Genomic DNA, 17,555 nt, shown 5'->3' on the forward strand with positions numbered 1-17,555 from the left:
GAAGACGATGTGCAAATTTTGACCATGTACAGATAAAATACTAAATTTTTCACTTGTGCGCACTCATTTTCTGAAGTCATTATTGATGTATGATATGTAATCATTCTACCCATGTAAAAAAAAAACAAAAAACAAACCAAAAAGTTCAAAGAAATCAATAAAAGTCCCAAATTACTATGGCATTCATGCCCACCAGTGTTTGTAAACTGATCACAAATGTATTTTATAATCCCACCTTTTTGAATAACTACATGTTCAACAGATTGATGTAGCAGTCATAAGCCCATTAAGATGATTTTAATTTTCATCAGCTGTACAATTTCTCATTTTCAAAAATGACATCACAAACATTTGTTTTCTTGGTCTTAAAATGGGGACACTTAATCTTAAAACAATTTTCTTAATTTTTCTGCAAAAACAAACAATATGGAATTTAAAAAACAAAACAAAAAACCCCCAAACAAGCAAACAACAACAAAAAAACCCCGCACTGATTTCAGAACAGTCATATAACCTCAAATCATTCTATCAGGACATGAGTATGACAGATCAGGTAACTGAACATTTGCCTTGTTACACAGGAAGATGCCTGACCACAGCTGTACAGTACAAATCGGATTCATTTTTTACACAACTGGGCATTTACATTACAGAAGAGCTAAAGTCACCTTATGGCTGTAATAATCCATAATTCAACTGTCTTCAGAAAAATCAAATCATATTATCTGTTGACACTTGGATTTTGAGGAATCCTGGAAACTGAGTGGAAGTGCGAACGACAACATGGAAATACAAGAAGTAGCAATTTGCCAAACAGCTCTCTCAATGGGGCTTTTCCAATACCTCGGTTGGTTCAGTCTTAGTGTAAAGCAGTTTAGCTAAAACCTAAAATATGATATGCACACTGCACCACCAGCTGGAAAACGTTTAGGATGGTGCAGCAATGGCAGAAAACAGTCAGTTTACATTAGCAGTTACTTTTTACAGTCCTCATATAGCTGAAAGCCACTGACGTACTGCAAAAATAAGGCTAATGTGTGAGTGTGCAGACACGAAGAAACTGAAATGTATGAAGAACTGAACGCGGAGGCTTAAATGCAGCTTTCCCTCAGAGATGACAAAGGCAGGGGACCAACTTGGCCAGATAAGATCCAGTATGTTGAACAGTGCATTGCACGAGGGTCACTCTGTCCCCACAAACAAGTTCCAAGTCACTTCCGTTTTTAGATACGAGCCAGTCGTCAAGCAACAACTTACAGTCCACTAGAAGTCAAACTGGCCCCACTACACATTGAACTCAACCAACTGCAGAGAAACAGTGACAACTACAAAAAGATAAAAAATTAAACTGTAATGCATCACAGCAGACACAAGCTAACAGAGAGACAGCCGGGGGTGGCAGAAATCAATTCAGTTGGTTTGGGTATATATGCTAATCTGTAGAATGAAAGCATGATGGTGAGGTCCCTTCGCTCAGGACACTCAGGTTTAAAAAAAATACATGCAAACCTTGCTGTCTCTTTCCCAACACATGTTCAGATAATAAAAACATTCAAAGGTGTTATAATGTGTGTGTACATGCACTCCATCCGCCACAGCTAGTTTTCACTGATTATTGTAGGTGAAGAAGGTGTTTGAGTGACACACTGATTTACAAAATGCATAATGGCTGTTACAGTAAGAACTGGGATTAGCTGAAGTGCTTGGGGTGTTCAAAAACCACTGCTATAATACGATATTGTAATAAGTAGGATTATCCACATTTTCTCCAACCAGCAGGGTTTCATGAGACGTGTACTGCCCTTTCCTTCAAAAATGTGAACAGGAGGAGAAACATTCAGTGACATATGAATGACAAATATCTCCCATGTGTGAAACAGTTGAAGTTTCGGCTGCATGTGTGATACGGGCAAACTCATTTATGAGCAGTCTCCTCTGTTTTTAGTTCACATAAGTTGACTGGGGGCTAGTTTCAGTTCACAACAAGGTTTAACAAGAAGGCTGAAAAACTATCATCACTCACTTCTATTGATGGCAACACTTACCCCATGCCTACTCACAGGAAGACTCATTCTGCTGACTCAGTGTACAAACAGCTGACTAATAACACCACTATGGTGACCATGTGTTTCCACAGGAAAAAGAGGGAAATTAGACTTTAGGAAAGAAAATTAAAAATCACAAAACTAAGCAAAAATGGCATCTGAAAGTACCATATAATGTCATTGTTAGGAAAAGCTACATTTATACCCACACACACACACACACACACACACACACACAAAGGCTTGGAATTTGCAAAATCAGCATAGTTGTAAAGAACTGCAAGCAGGACATCTCACAGTTCTTCTAAAAAACAAACAAAAATACTCGAATGTAAAGTTCCATCAAATAATGTTCTCATATTAAAGACATGGAGAGGGTAGGGTGCGTGGGTAGACTGGCACAGGATGTGGCTTTGGGTAATAATAATTAGCAAAATCCACTTAGAGCCATTGAAAAGACATTCAAACTGGAAGAAAAGCATTTAAGAGCAGAGAGCAGTCTTAGCTTTGACATTATCTGTGTAGAGCAAGGGTCATGGAAGGATGTGTGTGTGACAGAGACCTGAAACATGAGCATACAGGCTGACACACAGGGATGTGAAGACATTGTGTTTAAACACATACATGCAGCTTCTACTCTTAGTGCACGACTGCTCCTGCTGTCGCATTCGGAAGCCATTTAAGCAGAACGGCTGCCATTGGATGAAGCACAAAATGAAGGCCATGGGGAAGTATGCAGTAATTTTAGTCATAGTCCGGCTACATGTGCGTTGCTGTGTTACGTTCACCGGTCCATCATGCTAAGGATCATCTCTGGTGTCAAATCTCCGTTGGCTGAAGCTGCCGCTGTTTCTTCGTTCACAGGAAGCTCAACAGTCTCTACCCCTTCATCAAGCCCCACCCCCTCCACAGTGAGGGCCACTCCCTGATCCAGAGGAGTCGCTGCAGAGGCATCGCCTTCCTCCTTCTTCACTATGATGTTCTCCACTGCCCCAGTGCTCTCATCCTCCACCTGAATGATGGCAGCAGCTAAAAAGCACAACAGGCATATGACTTACTATCCGTAACATTATCAAAAATGACAGGTTCGTTTACTAGATTACAGCTCGTCTTCTACGGTTATTAATCACCAACATATGGCATACATTCATTTCTAATCTGTCACAGACACTACAGTTAAAAAAGAAAGCCTGTAGAGCAGGACACTTTACTATTCATAGAGGTTACTCTTTTTAGATTACTCCTTTTTTTACATTTGTATTTTAATGCTCACCAGAAGCAGTTGTTTTGGTAGCAACTCTAACGGACTTGCTGGGTGTTGGAGGCTTGGGGGCATTTTTGGGGGGCCGGCCTCGTTTCCTCTTGACTGGTGGCTCATCGGGGGCTGGTACAGGAATGGCGGCTGGAGCCTGGTCCAGTTCCATGCTTTCTGGGTCCTCCTCTTCCTGTAGAAGTGATGACTCTTCCTCACCCTCACCCTCTTCCTCATCATCATCCTGCTCAGCATGATCCTCATCTGAATGAACACACACAAAACAATCTAGTTGAACATAGTTACAGAAAAACACAGCCATGTATAAACCCCAAAACAGCGTCCACGTCTCACCACTGTCATCATCATCATCCCTCCTGCTCCTCATCTTCCTCTTTCTTCCTCTTCGTCCTTTCTTTGGGATTGTAGCTCCATTCTCGGCATCCTCCACCTCACCGCTGCAGTTCTCAGCATGGCGAGCCATGGTGTTCTAAAAGAAACACACCCGTAAACAGTCTGTGTTGTGACTTGCAGGTAACTTGCTGGCCTAGGACTTGACCCTAAACTTTCACTTCATGTGTGACAGCTAAAAACACATGTATCCTTACCCTTCGGGTGAAGGTCTTGTTACACTTGGGACAAACAAAGGTGGCAGGGATAAAGTTGGGGTCATGGTAGCGTTTGAAGTGCATGTCCAGGAGCTGCTTCTGTCTGAAGGTCTTTTCACACTGGCTGCAGGCATATGGTTTCTCTCCGGTGTGCGTTCGGCGATGCATGACCATGTGACGCTCCTGGACACAGCAACATGAAACCACAGTTTTCACTTTTAGCAGCAAATATAATTTCATATATTATGCACGGAATAAGGGCCAGCAGTTAGATAGTTGACAGACTGCTGAATGTATGGTCATATGGTCCCATTTAAACTGTGTATTAGAGTTGTGCTGATGACATCAGGGATCGATAACGGTCAAAGTTAATAGCGATAGTGCACTGATCAAAATAATTCATATCCTAATTGATGTATTAAATTAGTATTGTCATTGTGCTAAGATTCTTAGCTTTGTCCACCATGACTGGAGAAGTCAAGAATACTGGTGGCTGCTGGTGCCAGATCCCTCAGCCTCCTCGTACATGCACCTATGGTATGAACTGAAAAAAATCCTATAATGAAAATCCTGAAAATGAAATCCTACATCATCTCATTCTTGGTGTCCATGCTGCCTGACCTGCTGGAGTGATGCCTAAAAAACAGTTTTAGTGGTTATCCATCATAACACCATACTGTCCCAATACACTTTACTACTATCAAACTGCAAAGCCTTCAGCTTCCAGACTCACTCTCAGACTTTTAAACATGAGTGGATGATTCACACTTGATACCAAACTGAAACAATAATATTACTACAAATGTGGAAAAACCTGGTTGTCACACAATATTTGTTGTATTACAGACCTGGCGACAGCAGTAGTCACACATGTCACATTTGAACCTCTTCTCATTCTTATGTGACTTCTGGTGCTGGATCAGAGCGTAGCGCTCATGAAAAACTGCGTCACAGTAACGACATTTCTTTCCAGTCTCAATGAATGAGTGTTGCTTACGAAGATGGACACCTAAGATAGCACACAGATGACAGGACAGTAAATTAGGTGGCAGAAACAGCAGGTTAAAGTAAAGTACCATGTGTATTTGTGTTTACACAATGTGTTTTACCCAAGTCACTCTTGCGTGCAATGACAGTGTCACAGTGTGGACAGTGGAATTTGGCCACATTTTCAGTGTGCTTCTGTAGAATGTGCATCTTCATGGTTCCACTCTGGGTGAATCGGGCATGGCAGATGTAGCACTCATAGGGTTTCTCTCCTAAGAATGATAATTGAGCACATACAATATTTTAAAGTTTCATGTTTTTGCTCAACTTTCTCATTTCTCAAAGAGGCCTATATGCCAATATTGGAGTAACTGGGTACTAGCAGTCCGTACCATTTCTAACTTAAGTAATTTACTTTGGGAAGCAATTTATTATTCTTTCGCATGAAAACAATCAATAAAGCTGTGCACCAAAGAAAACACTTCATTGTCCTTCAGTTCTTTAAACACACAGGAGAGGAGCAGTTAAGGTGTCGGTTTTACCTGAGTGTGTCCTCATGTGTCTCTTCAGCTTGTAAGTGTCTCTGCTAGCGTAACTGCAAAGACTGCACTGGAAGGGACGCTCGCCGGTGTGGGAACGAATGTGACGCTTTAATTTGCTCACCTACACAACAGTCACACACAAAGTCACATTTGGTAAACACTTAAACACTAAGAATACAAAGCAGACAATAGATAAACTTGCCTCCACACTGGCATAGTCACACATGGAGCATTTGAAGGGTTTCTCGTGTGTGTGCTTGTAGCGACGATGGCGAACCAGCTCTCCACTAGTCACGAAAGCCATATCACAGTCTGTGCACTTGTGTGGACGAGTTCCTGCATAAATAAATGTAAGATATGTGGAAGCAATCCTTGCATACGCGTGTGAAAAAAAATATTGAACCATCAGCACTCTTTTGGTCTCGTTAACGTTGTACATTTTAATGACACCACAGATTCATGCTTACCGGTGTGAGTGTTGAGATGGTTTCTTAGCAAAGTGACTGTCCTGAAAGCTCTTCCACACAAATGACATTTGTGAGGTCTCTCATCTGTGTGGCTCTTCATGTGCCTGTCCAAGTTGGAGCGTCGAGGGCACGTGTAGCTACACAGCTCACACTGAAATGTCTTCTTCACTCCTAACAAACAACAAAGACATCGAAAGATTTTATATTCAGTAACAGTCTTTGTATAGCAAAACAATGCAATGCATTTGGGGCTAGCTGCATCTATGGGGCACACGCCTTTTACTAAAACAGTCTTAACTAGGGCTGCACGATATTAGGAAAACCTGCAATGTGCGATAACTGATCAATATTGCGATAACGATATGACTTGCGATAAAATAAATAGCAAAAAAAACCCAAAACGAATACATAATTTCCGTTTTACTGCAACAGTTTTATTTAAAGAAAGCTGCTGTATTAGCAGTGTAACAACAAAGTGCACTTTAACATTGAAACATTGCCCCCATAAAAAAAATTTCTGAGGCTTGAATTCTGAAAGACATCCTTCCCGGTCTCTATAATTAGTTTTAAATAAACATAGCTTAAATTATACTGCAAATTACCTCAATGCAGTTGTTAATCATTTTACCACTCACCAAGTAGTTATGATGTACAGGGTTCGTACGCTTTTTTCAGGGTCAAATTCAAGCACTTTTTAAGCACGTTCAAGGTCCCCTTTTAAGCTTTTCCAGCAACCCCCCCCCCAAAAAAGAATGCACGTTTCAATTTGCATCACCTCAGTACAATTTATCTAAATTCAGACAAAATTTAAAATACAAGTAGAAAGTGATATTTTTGACTGTAAAAACCACAAGCATGTTTAACAAATCATTTTCATAACTTGAAATGCAAATAGAAATTGCACATTTTTAAAAAATATGAACAAGTTTTGCAAACAACAAAGTTACATGGTACACAGATGAGAACAGCACAGGGATAAATCTGCAGGTCTGACTGCAGGTGTGTCACTCAGCGTTTACACTGCAATCTGCCTTTGGTGGCTTTTTTGCAGCAACTGTGACGTTCACTAGTAGAACTGACACACAAAACAAAACAAAACGACTACACTACACACTAACTACACAAGAAAACACACTAACTTGAGACTCCAAACATGATAAACATCACAAATCTCTCAGGTATCAAAACTCTCTCTCTCTTTTTCGCTCACTCGCTCTTCCCTCTCTTCCCAACAACCAAATACCACATGTTGCCGTATCATTTTTTGATTGGTCGACATGGTACATTTTTCCACCAATAGGGAAGGAGTGTTTTTTCTTTTTTCACTCACAAGCAAAGCGTGTTTGCTAGCGCTCTCCATAAAAAACGCCGTTTTCACCGTTTCTTCCCAGAGTATAAGCCACTGTTTTATTCAGAAACCCCCCCAAAAAACATCGGTTTTACGTGGCCTATCAACACAATTTAAAAACTGGTATATAGCTTGAAGTCCGCACTTTCGACCCAAGTTGAAATGGAGACTCTGGGTCCGTCGACCCCAGAGAGTTAATCAGAAAGCCTTATGTTAGCTAGTTATGTATCAGGCTAATGTTTAAAGCTTTCACTTGAGTAAATTAACTCATATTACTGCTAAGTAATGTTAGCTAAGTTCACAGCATATTCCGTAATAGCGCTGCCATACTGCATCACACTCAGTGCATTTCAATCATTTCTCCAGCGAGTTTGATAGCTAGCAAAATAATAATCATAATTTTTTTTTTAAAAAATAGCATGTGTAACGTACGCGTACTGGAAAATTATTTACTAGGACTCACCTATCATGCGACTGGAGAACGCAAACTCCGCCATTGTCGTTTTCCATCAAACACTCATTAAAACAGCAACCTACAGGTATGTTAGCGCACTCATCCCCGACTGTCGGAGGGAGGGGCGGGGTCACATATTGAAATAGATGCAAGGCAGCCCAGGCGGGGAAATTTTGCTTTTGCTTTTTGCAACTCATTTTATTTCTCTATCTGATAAGAAAACAATTCAATCAGATAGCTATTTATTGTGAATGAAATACAGTTACATTTTCAAGCACTTTTAAGCACCACATCTGAAATTCAAGCACTTTTCAAACCTTGAAAAGACGACATTAGAATTAAAACATTTTCAAGGATTTCAAGCACCCGTACGAACGCTGGATGTAAGTCAAAACTGGAGAGGAAACTTTACTGTAGTGCTTGTGTAGTTTTCAGCTTGGCTCAGTTCAAACATGACGGTCTTGCGACATGTTTCGTACATTTGTGGAATGGCGACATGGGAAAAGTAGTTTCGTGAGGGGATGCGGTATCTCCAGTCCACTTTATGTATCAGACTGGTGAAGCCCTCTCTGCTAACTGTATTTATAGGCATCATGTCTTTAGCCAAAAAACGTGTAATGGACTCTGTTATTTCTTTGTACCGCTTCGACGTTTTCTCATAAGGAGTTCCACTTGAAAAACTCGGATACAGAGACGGCTGTTGGACTGCTGTTTTTTAGCCACGAGCTCATAGTCAGTAGCATTCTTGTCATGTGTCTCGCTCTCAGCCATTACAACTCTGACTCGTTGCTGCAGCGTTGTTCGCTCGCGGGCCTCTAATCCATTTGATTGGTTAATGCCGTGAAGGGCTCTATTCGACTGGTCAAATGTGTAAGGGGGTTTCTTTGATTGGTAAATTCTTTAAAGCACGTGTGTAAACATTTTAAGGTACCCAATTATCGCAGTTTACGCAGTCTTTTGCGATGGGCCCATCACACAGGCTGATATCGCAATGAGAATAAATTTTCGATTTATTGTGCAGGCCTAGTTTTAACTTACAATATTAAGTTTCAACTGTTAAATACAGGAGATGAACCAGTTGGTTAGGACTGACTGTACATCTCTTTTCATATTCTTGTTGTGTGATCACTTTTGTTTTGATCATTCAGAGCTGATTTATATCAGAGAAGACAAATTAACAAGACAGTCCAAGCTTCTTGGTAGCCTGTCTAAACACATTAAGTCAATGTGCATAATCTGGACTAGGTTTAAGTTTATTTGGCATAACAAAGATGGATCCTTGCAACCAACTTACTATATCAATTGCCTAGAGTACCAGGATTATCAACACATTTACATATATAGATTTTGGGAATCATTTCTATAGAAATTATATATATCACGAGTAGTGGCTAATCACAAAATGAACAGTGAATTGTCCACTTGTTTAACGCCTGTTGTCATACATGTCTGTGTTTAATACATGAGCGAAGTGAACAATTGCTACAGCAAAAAACAAAAAAATAAAAACACATGGCTGTAGGGTAGGTTTGCTAAGTAAAGCTAGTTTTGATTTAATAATTGTTTTCTGTCACATGTTCCTGTACATTACTGTAAGGTACAGTAGTGTACAGGAACCTAGATATTAATGGGCGTTTTTTAGCCTTAGGCTGTATCTGCTGGGTTGATATGTTTGGTAACATTGCCACTTGAGTTTTCATTAACGGTTTCTGTTGTCATTTTATCTTATCTCATTCACACACTAACGTACTGGTGTGTATGGCTGCAGTAGCCTAAACAGCCAGCTGATCCTCCTACGCTGTGTATTTCAACCTAACTTTCTGTGGCTATAAGTATTTTGCAGCTACATTGGGTTGGTGCAGTGCTATTCTCCAAACCCATTTAAATTTATTTAGAAAGCAAATGAAACAAAGGTTTACACAATAAATTAAGAGATACACCACACATACAAACCACAGAATAAAATTGAGATTTAAGCCATACTTTAAAAATGTGCAAGGTGGGGGCCAGCCTAACATGGGGAAGTAACTCATTCCACAGTTTAGGAGCTATGACACAGAAAGCTCAGTCCCTTCTGTTCTTAAGTCTAGTCTTTGGAGCATGGAGGGATAGCTGGTCAGCAGATCTCAGTGACCTTGAAATAACATAAGGTGTTATGAGATCAGAAAAATAAGATGGCGCCGACCCATTAAGGGATTTAAAAATTATACAATCTTTAGGGCTGCAAAGATAAAACAACCCCAGGCACACTAATGTACAACTCAAGCAGAGTTGTACCGCCTCAAGTTGTGTCAAACCGATCTGAGTAGGTACTAATGGAAAAGCCCTTTACTTACCCTTCTTCTTTATCTTGGTAGGTTTAGGTGGTTTCATGTTGCCAACCACTTTCTCAGCATTGACTTCAGACAGAAGGCCCTCCTGCTGTTCTTCCTCAAAGTCATAGACACTGACATCCATATCCTTGTCTCCCTCAGCATAACGCAGACGACTCTTTTTACCCTGGACAAACAGCAAGTTCAGTTCTGTTACAGCAAAGTCTTTTAAATCTGCATTTACAAAAATAACAATCCCACCACCTTTCTTACCTTTTTGATCTTCTTAACAACTCCAGATGGTGGCTGATAGTCTGGGTCCTTAGCCCAGTTTGGGTCGTCATTTGGAGGCTGAACAGGCTCCTCTTCCCCCTCTTCCAGCAGCTGGTTACCCACCTCTTCATCTTCCTCCTCATCAGGTTGCGTTTCTGCTCCTTCCTCCTCCTGTTCCACAGTCTCCACCTCACCATTAGCACCAACCTTAACTACCTAAACATGAAAAGGCACAAACTGCTCAGTTAGGGGGTGTTATTCAAGTTTGTATTCAGAACATACAGCCACTACAATTGAGTTAAATGCACTTTTGGTGCAAAATTATCGCCAAGAGTAACAAAACAGAGAATGAAAGCAAAACAAAACAAAACAAAACAAAACAAAACAAAAAAAAAAAAGCACTTCCAGTGCATGATCATGTTCCAGGAAAACCTGGAACAAACCCCCTTTTTCTGCCAGGCCATTTTTGAAACTTCTTCCTTTACCTTGAAGCTGCCAAACTTGGCACTATGGAGCACCGAGGGGCAGCACGTGGCAGCTTCGGAGCGACAGAGTGATGAGCTCTCTCTATCTCCAGCTCCGTAGCATGTGAAATAGCCAACTTCTCCGTCAATGCATTTTCTACAAAGGCAGCTACACTGGGCAAGTTTTCTTTTATTCTTTTATTTTATTTTTATTTTATATCTCGACCTTCCTTCTTGGTCATTAGCCTGGCTTCTAGCCGGTTAGCATGGGTGTCAACATTCTTCCTTCTGCCTCTGTAATTCTTTTTTCAGTGCGGTCCATTCCCTTGCTCATTTTTACTATTTTGCCCTTAATTTCACAGAGTTCACAGAGTCTCCTGTTCCTCCATCCCCAAATGGTTCTCATCAGGGTCTTCTTTTCCCACAAATAGGGCCTTTATCTTGAAGTGGGATGCTCTTGTATGCCTTCCTTTCGGCATAGTGATACCATCTCTTGAGTTCAGTGGTCAACTAGTTAAAGTAGGTTTACATTTATGACCTATTTTTTCCTACAGGATCAGGAGCTCAAACTTTATGCTCCTACTGTCATATCACCCAAACTGGAAGTTTAATGACACCCAGACCCAAAGAGGACACTTGATTGTTTTTAAAGACACTGATCACTTCAGTTCTTTATATGTTAGAACTTTCTACATCCAACTGAAGGGCCAACACCACAAGCACGTAAAACACACAGACTGGCTGTTTGTGACACTGCCCACAGCAGCATTAAACAGCTATAGCATGTACACACAATGCTCTGTAAGGCTGTCTGTAGGCTATATTTAGGACTACTGCAAAACCATAATTGTCTCCCCAGTGAAACTGTACAAAGTACATTTATATGTCAGCACGTTTTCTTATATATCTTTAATAGCGAGCAATCAAATGCCCTAAAAAAAACCCATCAGAGAATATTAACCTTGCCCTTTTAAATTCATCTTTTCTCTTGTGTTAGACGCTTTTAAAATATCTCACATAGTTAAGGTTGTCACAATAAAAGATTAAAATATCAGAACAATTGTTTGTCGGGTCAAGTAAGCAACAACACTGTTGGTACTGATACTGTGGTAAAAAAAAGTATCTGATTCAATAGTAATTTTTAATATTGATTAGTATCATTTCTTGCAACACTACTATTAGATACAATATTTTTAGGTTATCTGAGACCGTGTTGTACTTCTGCTGACTCTGCACCATGTTTTCCTGAGTTGGTAAGGTACGCTTCCAGTGTTCTTGTCTAGTTGCTGGCAGACTGTTCTCAGCAACTTATAAACTGCAGCCTAGCTAATGATCACCTATGGGCACGGATGATCTAACCAAATAGATACAAACTGAATTTTTGGAATGTGAAGAGAGGTCACAATAGTTGGCTAGTTTGAAAAAATAAATTAAAAAAATAAACTTTCGCCCACTTCTTCCTTGTATAAATGACACATCAAGTGATAAATAAGTGTTACAAGGTGTGTTTGACCTCCTGTTGTGGCCTTTACATTAATGTGACATTCAATTTAGACCAAAGCTTTGCAGCAGCTCGTACAGAAAGGCTTCTGAGCCTGACCTAAAGAAAATACACTAATCATTTTTAACATTAAACGACTAAATAACTTAAACCTTTGACTGAAGTCCACGTATAATTTTTCAAATGTCATGCATGAGTTTACAGCTGTGCATCTGTGTACCTGAAAGCCTTCAGGCAGTGGAAGGGTGTGACAGATAACTGGGTCTCCATCTTTAGGCATTGCAGTAGTGTCTACAAAATTGCCCTGTTGAAGCGCCTCCACAGTAGTGGCTGAAACAGGCACCTGAACCAGCTGTAGCTCCCCCAAGCCCAAGGCGGCTTGCTCCTCCATGTTCACCACCTGAGGACAGGACAACAGAAATCATGTCTTCTGATTTTACAGAGTAGGGAGGTTATGTGTATATATACATATTTATAATCAATCTAATAAGGGGGCTTGCCTTATTTGATAGAACAGTGGAGAGAGGCGGGAATGTTGAGAGAAGTGCTAAGAGTAAATGGCCTTGGGATAAACAGGCCTGCATTAGCTTTAGGAATATGTGTCGCCTGCTCAACTGTGTAACCAGCACTCTACTGAAACTAATAGAAAACATTAACAAATATAAAATATAAACTTCATTAAAACTATATTAAAAGTCTACTGACTTTGTTGACACCACAAATGGATAAAAGTCAAATAAAAAAAAAAATACAAATACAAATATGAAATGGAGAAAAGTACCTGTAGGGTGATTATCTGCGTCTGATCCACAGTTGTCACAGTAGCTTGGTGGGCACTACCTGGTACCCCTCCGACCACACCCACCGCAGCTGATGACCCTCCCACTGCAGCATCTATTACCTACAATTGTTCATAATAATGAGCACTGTGGTAAAGATGCATATTCAGGAAGGCATGCTTGGTGCTCTAAATTCAATAAATGTCATATCTAAAACTAAAGTGACATCAAAACACAATATTTGTTATTTTTTTTCCAAGTTTAAACAACTATTAAATCCTCAAAAATAAAATAAAATAATGTAACTAACTCACCTCAGTCTTCATCTGCAACAGGGTGGGATCCAATGAGTCCATAACCATCATTTCAACTCCTGTGCCACCTTCCACACCAACTCCTTCCATTAGCTGTTGCTGGGATTGAGTGGCTGCTGCCATTCCTTCCCCGTGACCTGAAACACAACAGACCAGTTGGATAAAACCTTTGACTCTTTTAATGTCAAAATTTCCCTGTTTACATTACAAATCAATACTATTTTTTTTTTTGTTTTTTTTACAGCTAAACGGTAAAATTCCATATGAAATGAGTGTGAACCTTGTTCTACGACAACTCCAGCTTGTCCCTCCACCACACCCCCAGCCTCGGCTGCTTGCTGAAGGAGATCCGCCACCATGGCATCCTGGCTGTGAACAGCTTGGATGGACGGAAACTCTTTGGTGGGGACATCCACAACCCCTACACCATCTGTTGGCCTCCCGTCCATGCTGGGTAGGAACTGAAATATTGTGTTGTGGAAACAAACATTTTCTAGCAGTGTGTGGCCATATTTCGTCTAGGACAGCAGTATACAGTCTCACAACTGAACACAAGAAGTCGACTAAACTATGACCATATAAAAAAAAACAAGGGAGAAGAAACTACCGTAGTTTACGGGTCATAAGCCGCTACTTTTTCCCCCCTACTGTGAACACTGCGGCTTATACGGACGTGCGGCTAATGCATATTTTTTGTCATGCGGCCAAAAACATTTTGCCTGGTAACAATAGACCAGTAAAATTGATAAGTAGTATATATACGGTATATATTTTTACCGGTTGTTAGGAGACGTTGTAATGTTGTTTGTGCACTGTTCTGTAAAAAAACCATAAGCAACGTAATGTGTGTGTTACCGATACGTACGTATACTTAAAGGTAGCCGTGTTACAGGCGCTGTTCGGGGAAAAAAAGCATTTGCAGTATGTATTTTTGTATGTTACCATAACGTTTATGTTACCATGTTTATGTTACCTTACGGATTAAATTAAACGTTAAAAATCCTCACGTGTAATATTTCTGTGTAAATATCTCATATTACAAGTGAAACGCATACGGCTTAAAATCCGGTGCGGCCTGTACAAGTACAAAATTGATTTTCTTTCTACAATTAGAGCATGCGGCTTTTAATCAGGTGCGCTCTGTAGTCTGGGATTTACGGTAATCACTAGCCAGTTACAGCTCTATCATGTATCTGTTCACCAGCATGCTAAACTTCCATCTCCAAACATGACATTTTTCTGATTTAAAGTTCTCCCATTTCTATTGATACTGAGGATTATTGCACATAAAAACATGATTTCTATATGCACAGCACCTACTGTCAGAACTTTTGAAAATATAAAAAACAGATTACCCAAATATTCCATATCATTAACTAGTGAACTGGACACATACAATATTAAGATTCTGGATAATATTAAAATGTAAAACAAACACCATGCTGCCACTATCAAGCTGTACTTTCAGAATGGGAACAAAGTGAAACTTATAAGGCTCAACTTTTTCTTAACACTACAGCTGTTACCTGGAATAGCAAGGATAATGACTTAAACATGACTTTGCTGACTAGGCTGCAGTCTGCAGGGTTCTGGTACCAGAGATCTCCCTTTTTTGCTGCTGAAAGCCCTGAGCTTTGCTCGATCAAATGCCTGCTACCTGACTGTCCCTGCCAACCTGAAGGACAGGAGAGAGATATATTACACAGCAGCACTATATGCTTATGCATTTCGTGCACATTCACAAGCAGTGACTTTAACTGCATCATAAAGCAGGGAAAATGGTTGTGGACCTGAAAGGGTCCTATGAATGAAAAAAAAAAGTTTCCCACTAAAAGTGTCTAAATTCAACATGTATTTTTCTCTCTGCTGCTGCAAGATCACACTACAACGTTAAAACTATGTAGTGTTACACATCATGGTGAATCTGATATAAAGACATTTAAAAAAATATCTCAGAACGAAGGATCAGTGATACATTACTACTGCCATGACCTTATTTGCTTGTCGCCCCCCCCGCAATCTTTTATTTACCAGTACTAGCCTGAATAAATCAGTGTGTTTCAGGGTAGGTTGAATTTGTACTAACAGACTCATTAAATCTGCACTAGCCCCCCCCCCCATTCTTCTATATGACAAGACTTTATTAACAATGAAGCAAAACGAAACTGACACCATCACTGCTAATTGTTTAATTTGAGCAAAACCCTTAACTGTACACAAAGGGTGAGATCTAACAATCAGCTTTGAAATATGTTGACATTTTACACACCACAGTCCAGAGAAAATTGCATTGGTAGCTCAAGAAATGATATGTGCTTAGATCTGAATACTGTGCTAAAAATTCACCTTTTTCACCCTTAAAACACCACACATGTGGAGATGTGTGTGTGTGTGTGTGTATATATATATATATATATATATATATATATACATACACACTTGAGATGAAGTAGTGGCTGTGTGACTACTCTTACAAACACTATAACTGCATTGTGATTTTAGAATACTGGCAATCCCTGAAATGTGTTTGTGAGATTCGACACATTTGTCTTTATTTGCTAAATATGGGAAACTGGAAAGGCTCTGGCAAAGGCCTTCATACATCCTTCCATTTACAGCAGAACAAATTTACCACAAAACAGCAATCACTCGGAGCGGGGCAGTCAGTTGTCGTCCCCTTTCAATGCATTTATATAGCTGTATTTTTGTAGCTCTCCAAGCCGAGTCGTAGAGGGAGCTCTCTGCTGTAATATATATCTGTGGCTAGGAGGCTCTAGGTGGGCTTAGAATAAGCGACGAACTGGCAACGGGTGTAACAACACCCGACAATTCAGAGCACGTCGTGATGGGCTAAAAATGAGAGAGGTGCAACATTCAATAATGGAAGACGGCTGGGAGAACGCTAAATGCTCATCTGGTCTTCGAGATCGCCGAAGATCGTTCTGCTGTGAATGCCTCGTCACTCTCCCGCACTTGCCGTTTCCGTGTGTGTACTTTGCAACGAGGGGCCTCAATAATCAGAGTTTGGTTCCAGTATTGCAGATGCGTCAGGAAAGTGCTGAGTAAAACGTTGGTTAGGGTCACGTTTCGAGACTCCGCTGCTTCTAAACATTCAGACGTATTAAGGGCGTTGGGTAGAGAGGGCCTCAAGCCTGTCAGGTCGACGTGATCCTGTTAGCTTTGCTAACAGTGACTGCTAGCCAACGCCAGTAGCTACCTCGCTGCTTTTCCCCCCAAATATAGATTTGATTAAACGTTATGCAACACGCTAAAGCTCAAAGTAACGTGAACATGATCACCCAAAACGATGCCGTTTTCTCAAACATTCTTTCGTGCTTGTAAGATTGTCTGGTTTACACTTTATATTAATGCAAACAAGCTAACGTTAACTAACTTAAACCCGCCAGCTCGATGTCGTCAAGGTAGCAAAAATGGGAAACAAAGAAGCGAGAAAATGGACGCCTTGGCCTAAACTCTCCAACCAAATCGACGGAGTATTCACAACATATCTTCGACTATATTTTAACAAATACGTACGAAATACAACTGGATGTATACACATTTATTGTAACTTGTGTTTTTAAGCATATTTTGACAGGGTTTTCAATAACGATAGAGGGAGACAAACACTCTCCGACGAGCTGCCCGGACCCAGAGCCCCATCGTGACACCTAGAGGCCGATTAAAGATCCTGCAAACTCCCCCCTTATGTGAAAAGTAGTGATACTTTACCTCTTTTAGTCTGTTTCTCCTCCCGCTTAACTCGGCGGAAAGCACAGAGTCTGTGCTACAAAGTTTAGCCGACTAGGAAAAAATGCGGGCTTCTTCGCAGTTTGTTTTAATCCTTCTCCTGCTTTAGCAGAGTAGCTTCTGCCACAAAATGGCAGTTGGAAGCTCAGTGCGCCTGTGCGGCCGCTGGGGGGTGGTGTCGAAGCTGCTGCAGACACACTGATTGGCCAGGAGGGGCGCCCCGTTGGAATACAGTGAAGCCTATTTATCACAACGTTAGGAAAACGGACGCTTTCACAACCCTCGGAAATGCGACATTCACAATAACCCCGAGGCGTTAAAATTCTCAATAAAATTAAACATACAAATGAAAACACGCTCATTTAGAACCAAAGAAAAAGTTATTTAACTGAAATATTTTTAGTCTGTTTAATATTATAGGAAATATTAACTGTTTTTCTAATTTGTGTCTGACACTGA

General features: G+C 40.4%; 1 protein-coding gene across 3 annotated transcripts; it reads right to left on the reverse strand.

Annotated features, from left to right (window-relative positions):
* Positions 1-281: 281 nt before the first annotated feature.
* ctcf (CCCTC-binding factor (zinc finger protein)) lies at positions 282-17,299 on the reverse strand. 3 transcript variants are annotated; one of them, XM_005454243.4, is made up of 17 exons: positions 17,079-17,299; positions 14,873-15,021; positions 13,627-13,807; positions 13,347-13,483; positions 13,035-13,154; positions 12,474-12,653; positions 10,289-10,504; positions 10,040-10,202; positions 5,902-6,072; positions 5,637-5,770; positions 5,435-5,555; positions 5,015-5,164; positions 4,754-4,914; positions 3,906-4,088; positions 3,652-3,787; positions 3,319-3,561; positions 282-3,074 (listed from the first exon to the last, which is right to left on the reverse strand). In XM_005454243.4, the coding sequence occupies exons 2-17, from the start codon at positions 14,900-14,902 to the stop codon at positions 2,830-2,832; spliced, it is 2,571 nt and encodes an 856-aa protein (XP_005454300.1). In that variant the 5' UTR covers positions 14,903-15,021; positions 17,079-17,299; the 3' UTR covers positions 282-2,829. The 3 variants fall into 3 exon arrangements, with proteins under 3 accessions (XP_005454300.1, XP_005454301.1, XP_019216748.1); XM_005454244.4 differs by lacking the exon at positions 14,873-15,021 and having other exon boundaries at positions 17,079-17,298; XM_019361203.2 differs by lacking the exons at positions 13,627-13,807; positions 14,873-15,021.
* Between the last annotated feature and the right edge of the window lie 256 nt (positions 17,300-17,555).

Source organism: Oreochromis niloticus, linkage group LG7 (genome assembly GCF_001858045.2).
Source record: "Oreochromis niloticus isolate F11D_XX linkage group LG7, O_niloticus_UMD_NMBU, whole genome shotgun sequence".
Lineage (NCBI taxonomy): Eukaryota > Metazoa > Chordata > Actinopteri > Cichliformes > Cichlidae > Oreochromis > Oreochromis niloticus.

Coding starts and splice junctions, on each gene's coding strand:
- ctcf (XM_005454243.4), bottom strand. CDS start 14,902: ATGTTTAAGTCATTATCCTTGCTATTCCAG. Junction 4,915..5,014: donor TGCACGCAAGAGTGACTTGG/GTAAAACACATT, acceptor GTGCTATCTTAG/GTGTCCATCTTCGTAAGCAA. Junction 3,075..3,318: donor TACCAAAACAACTGCTTCTG/GTGAGCATTAAA, acceptor TGTGCTTTTTAG/CTGCTGCCATCATTCAGGTG.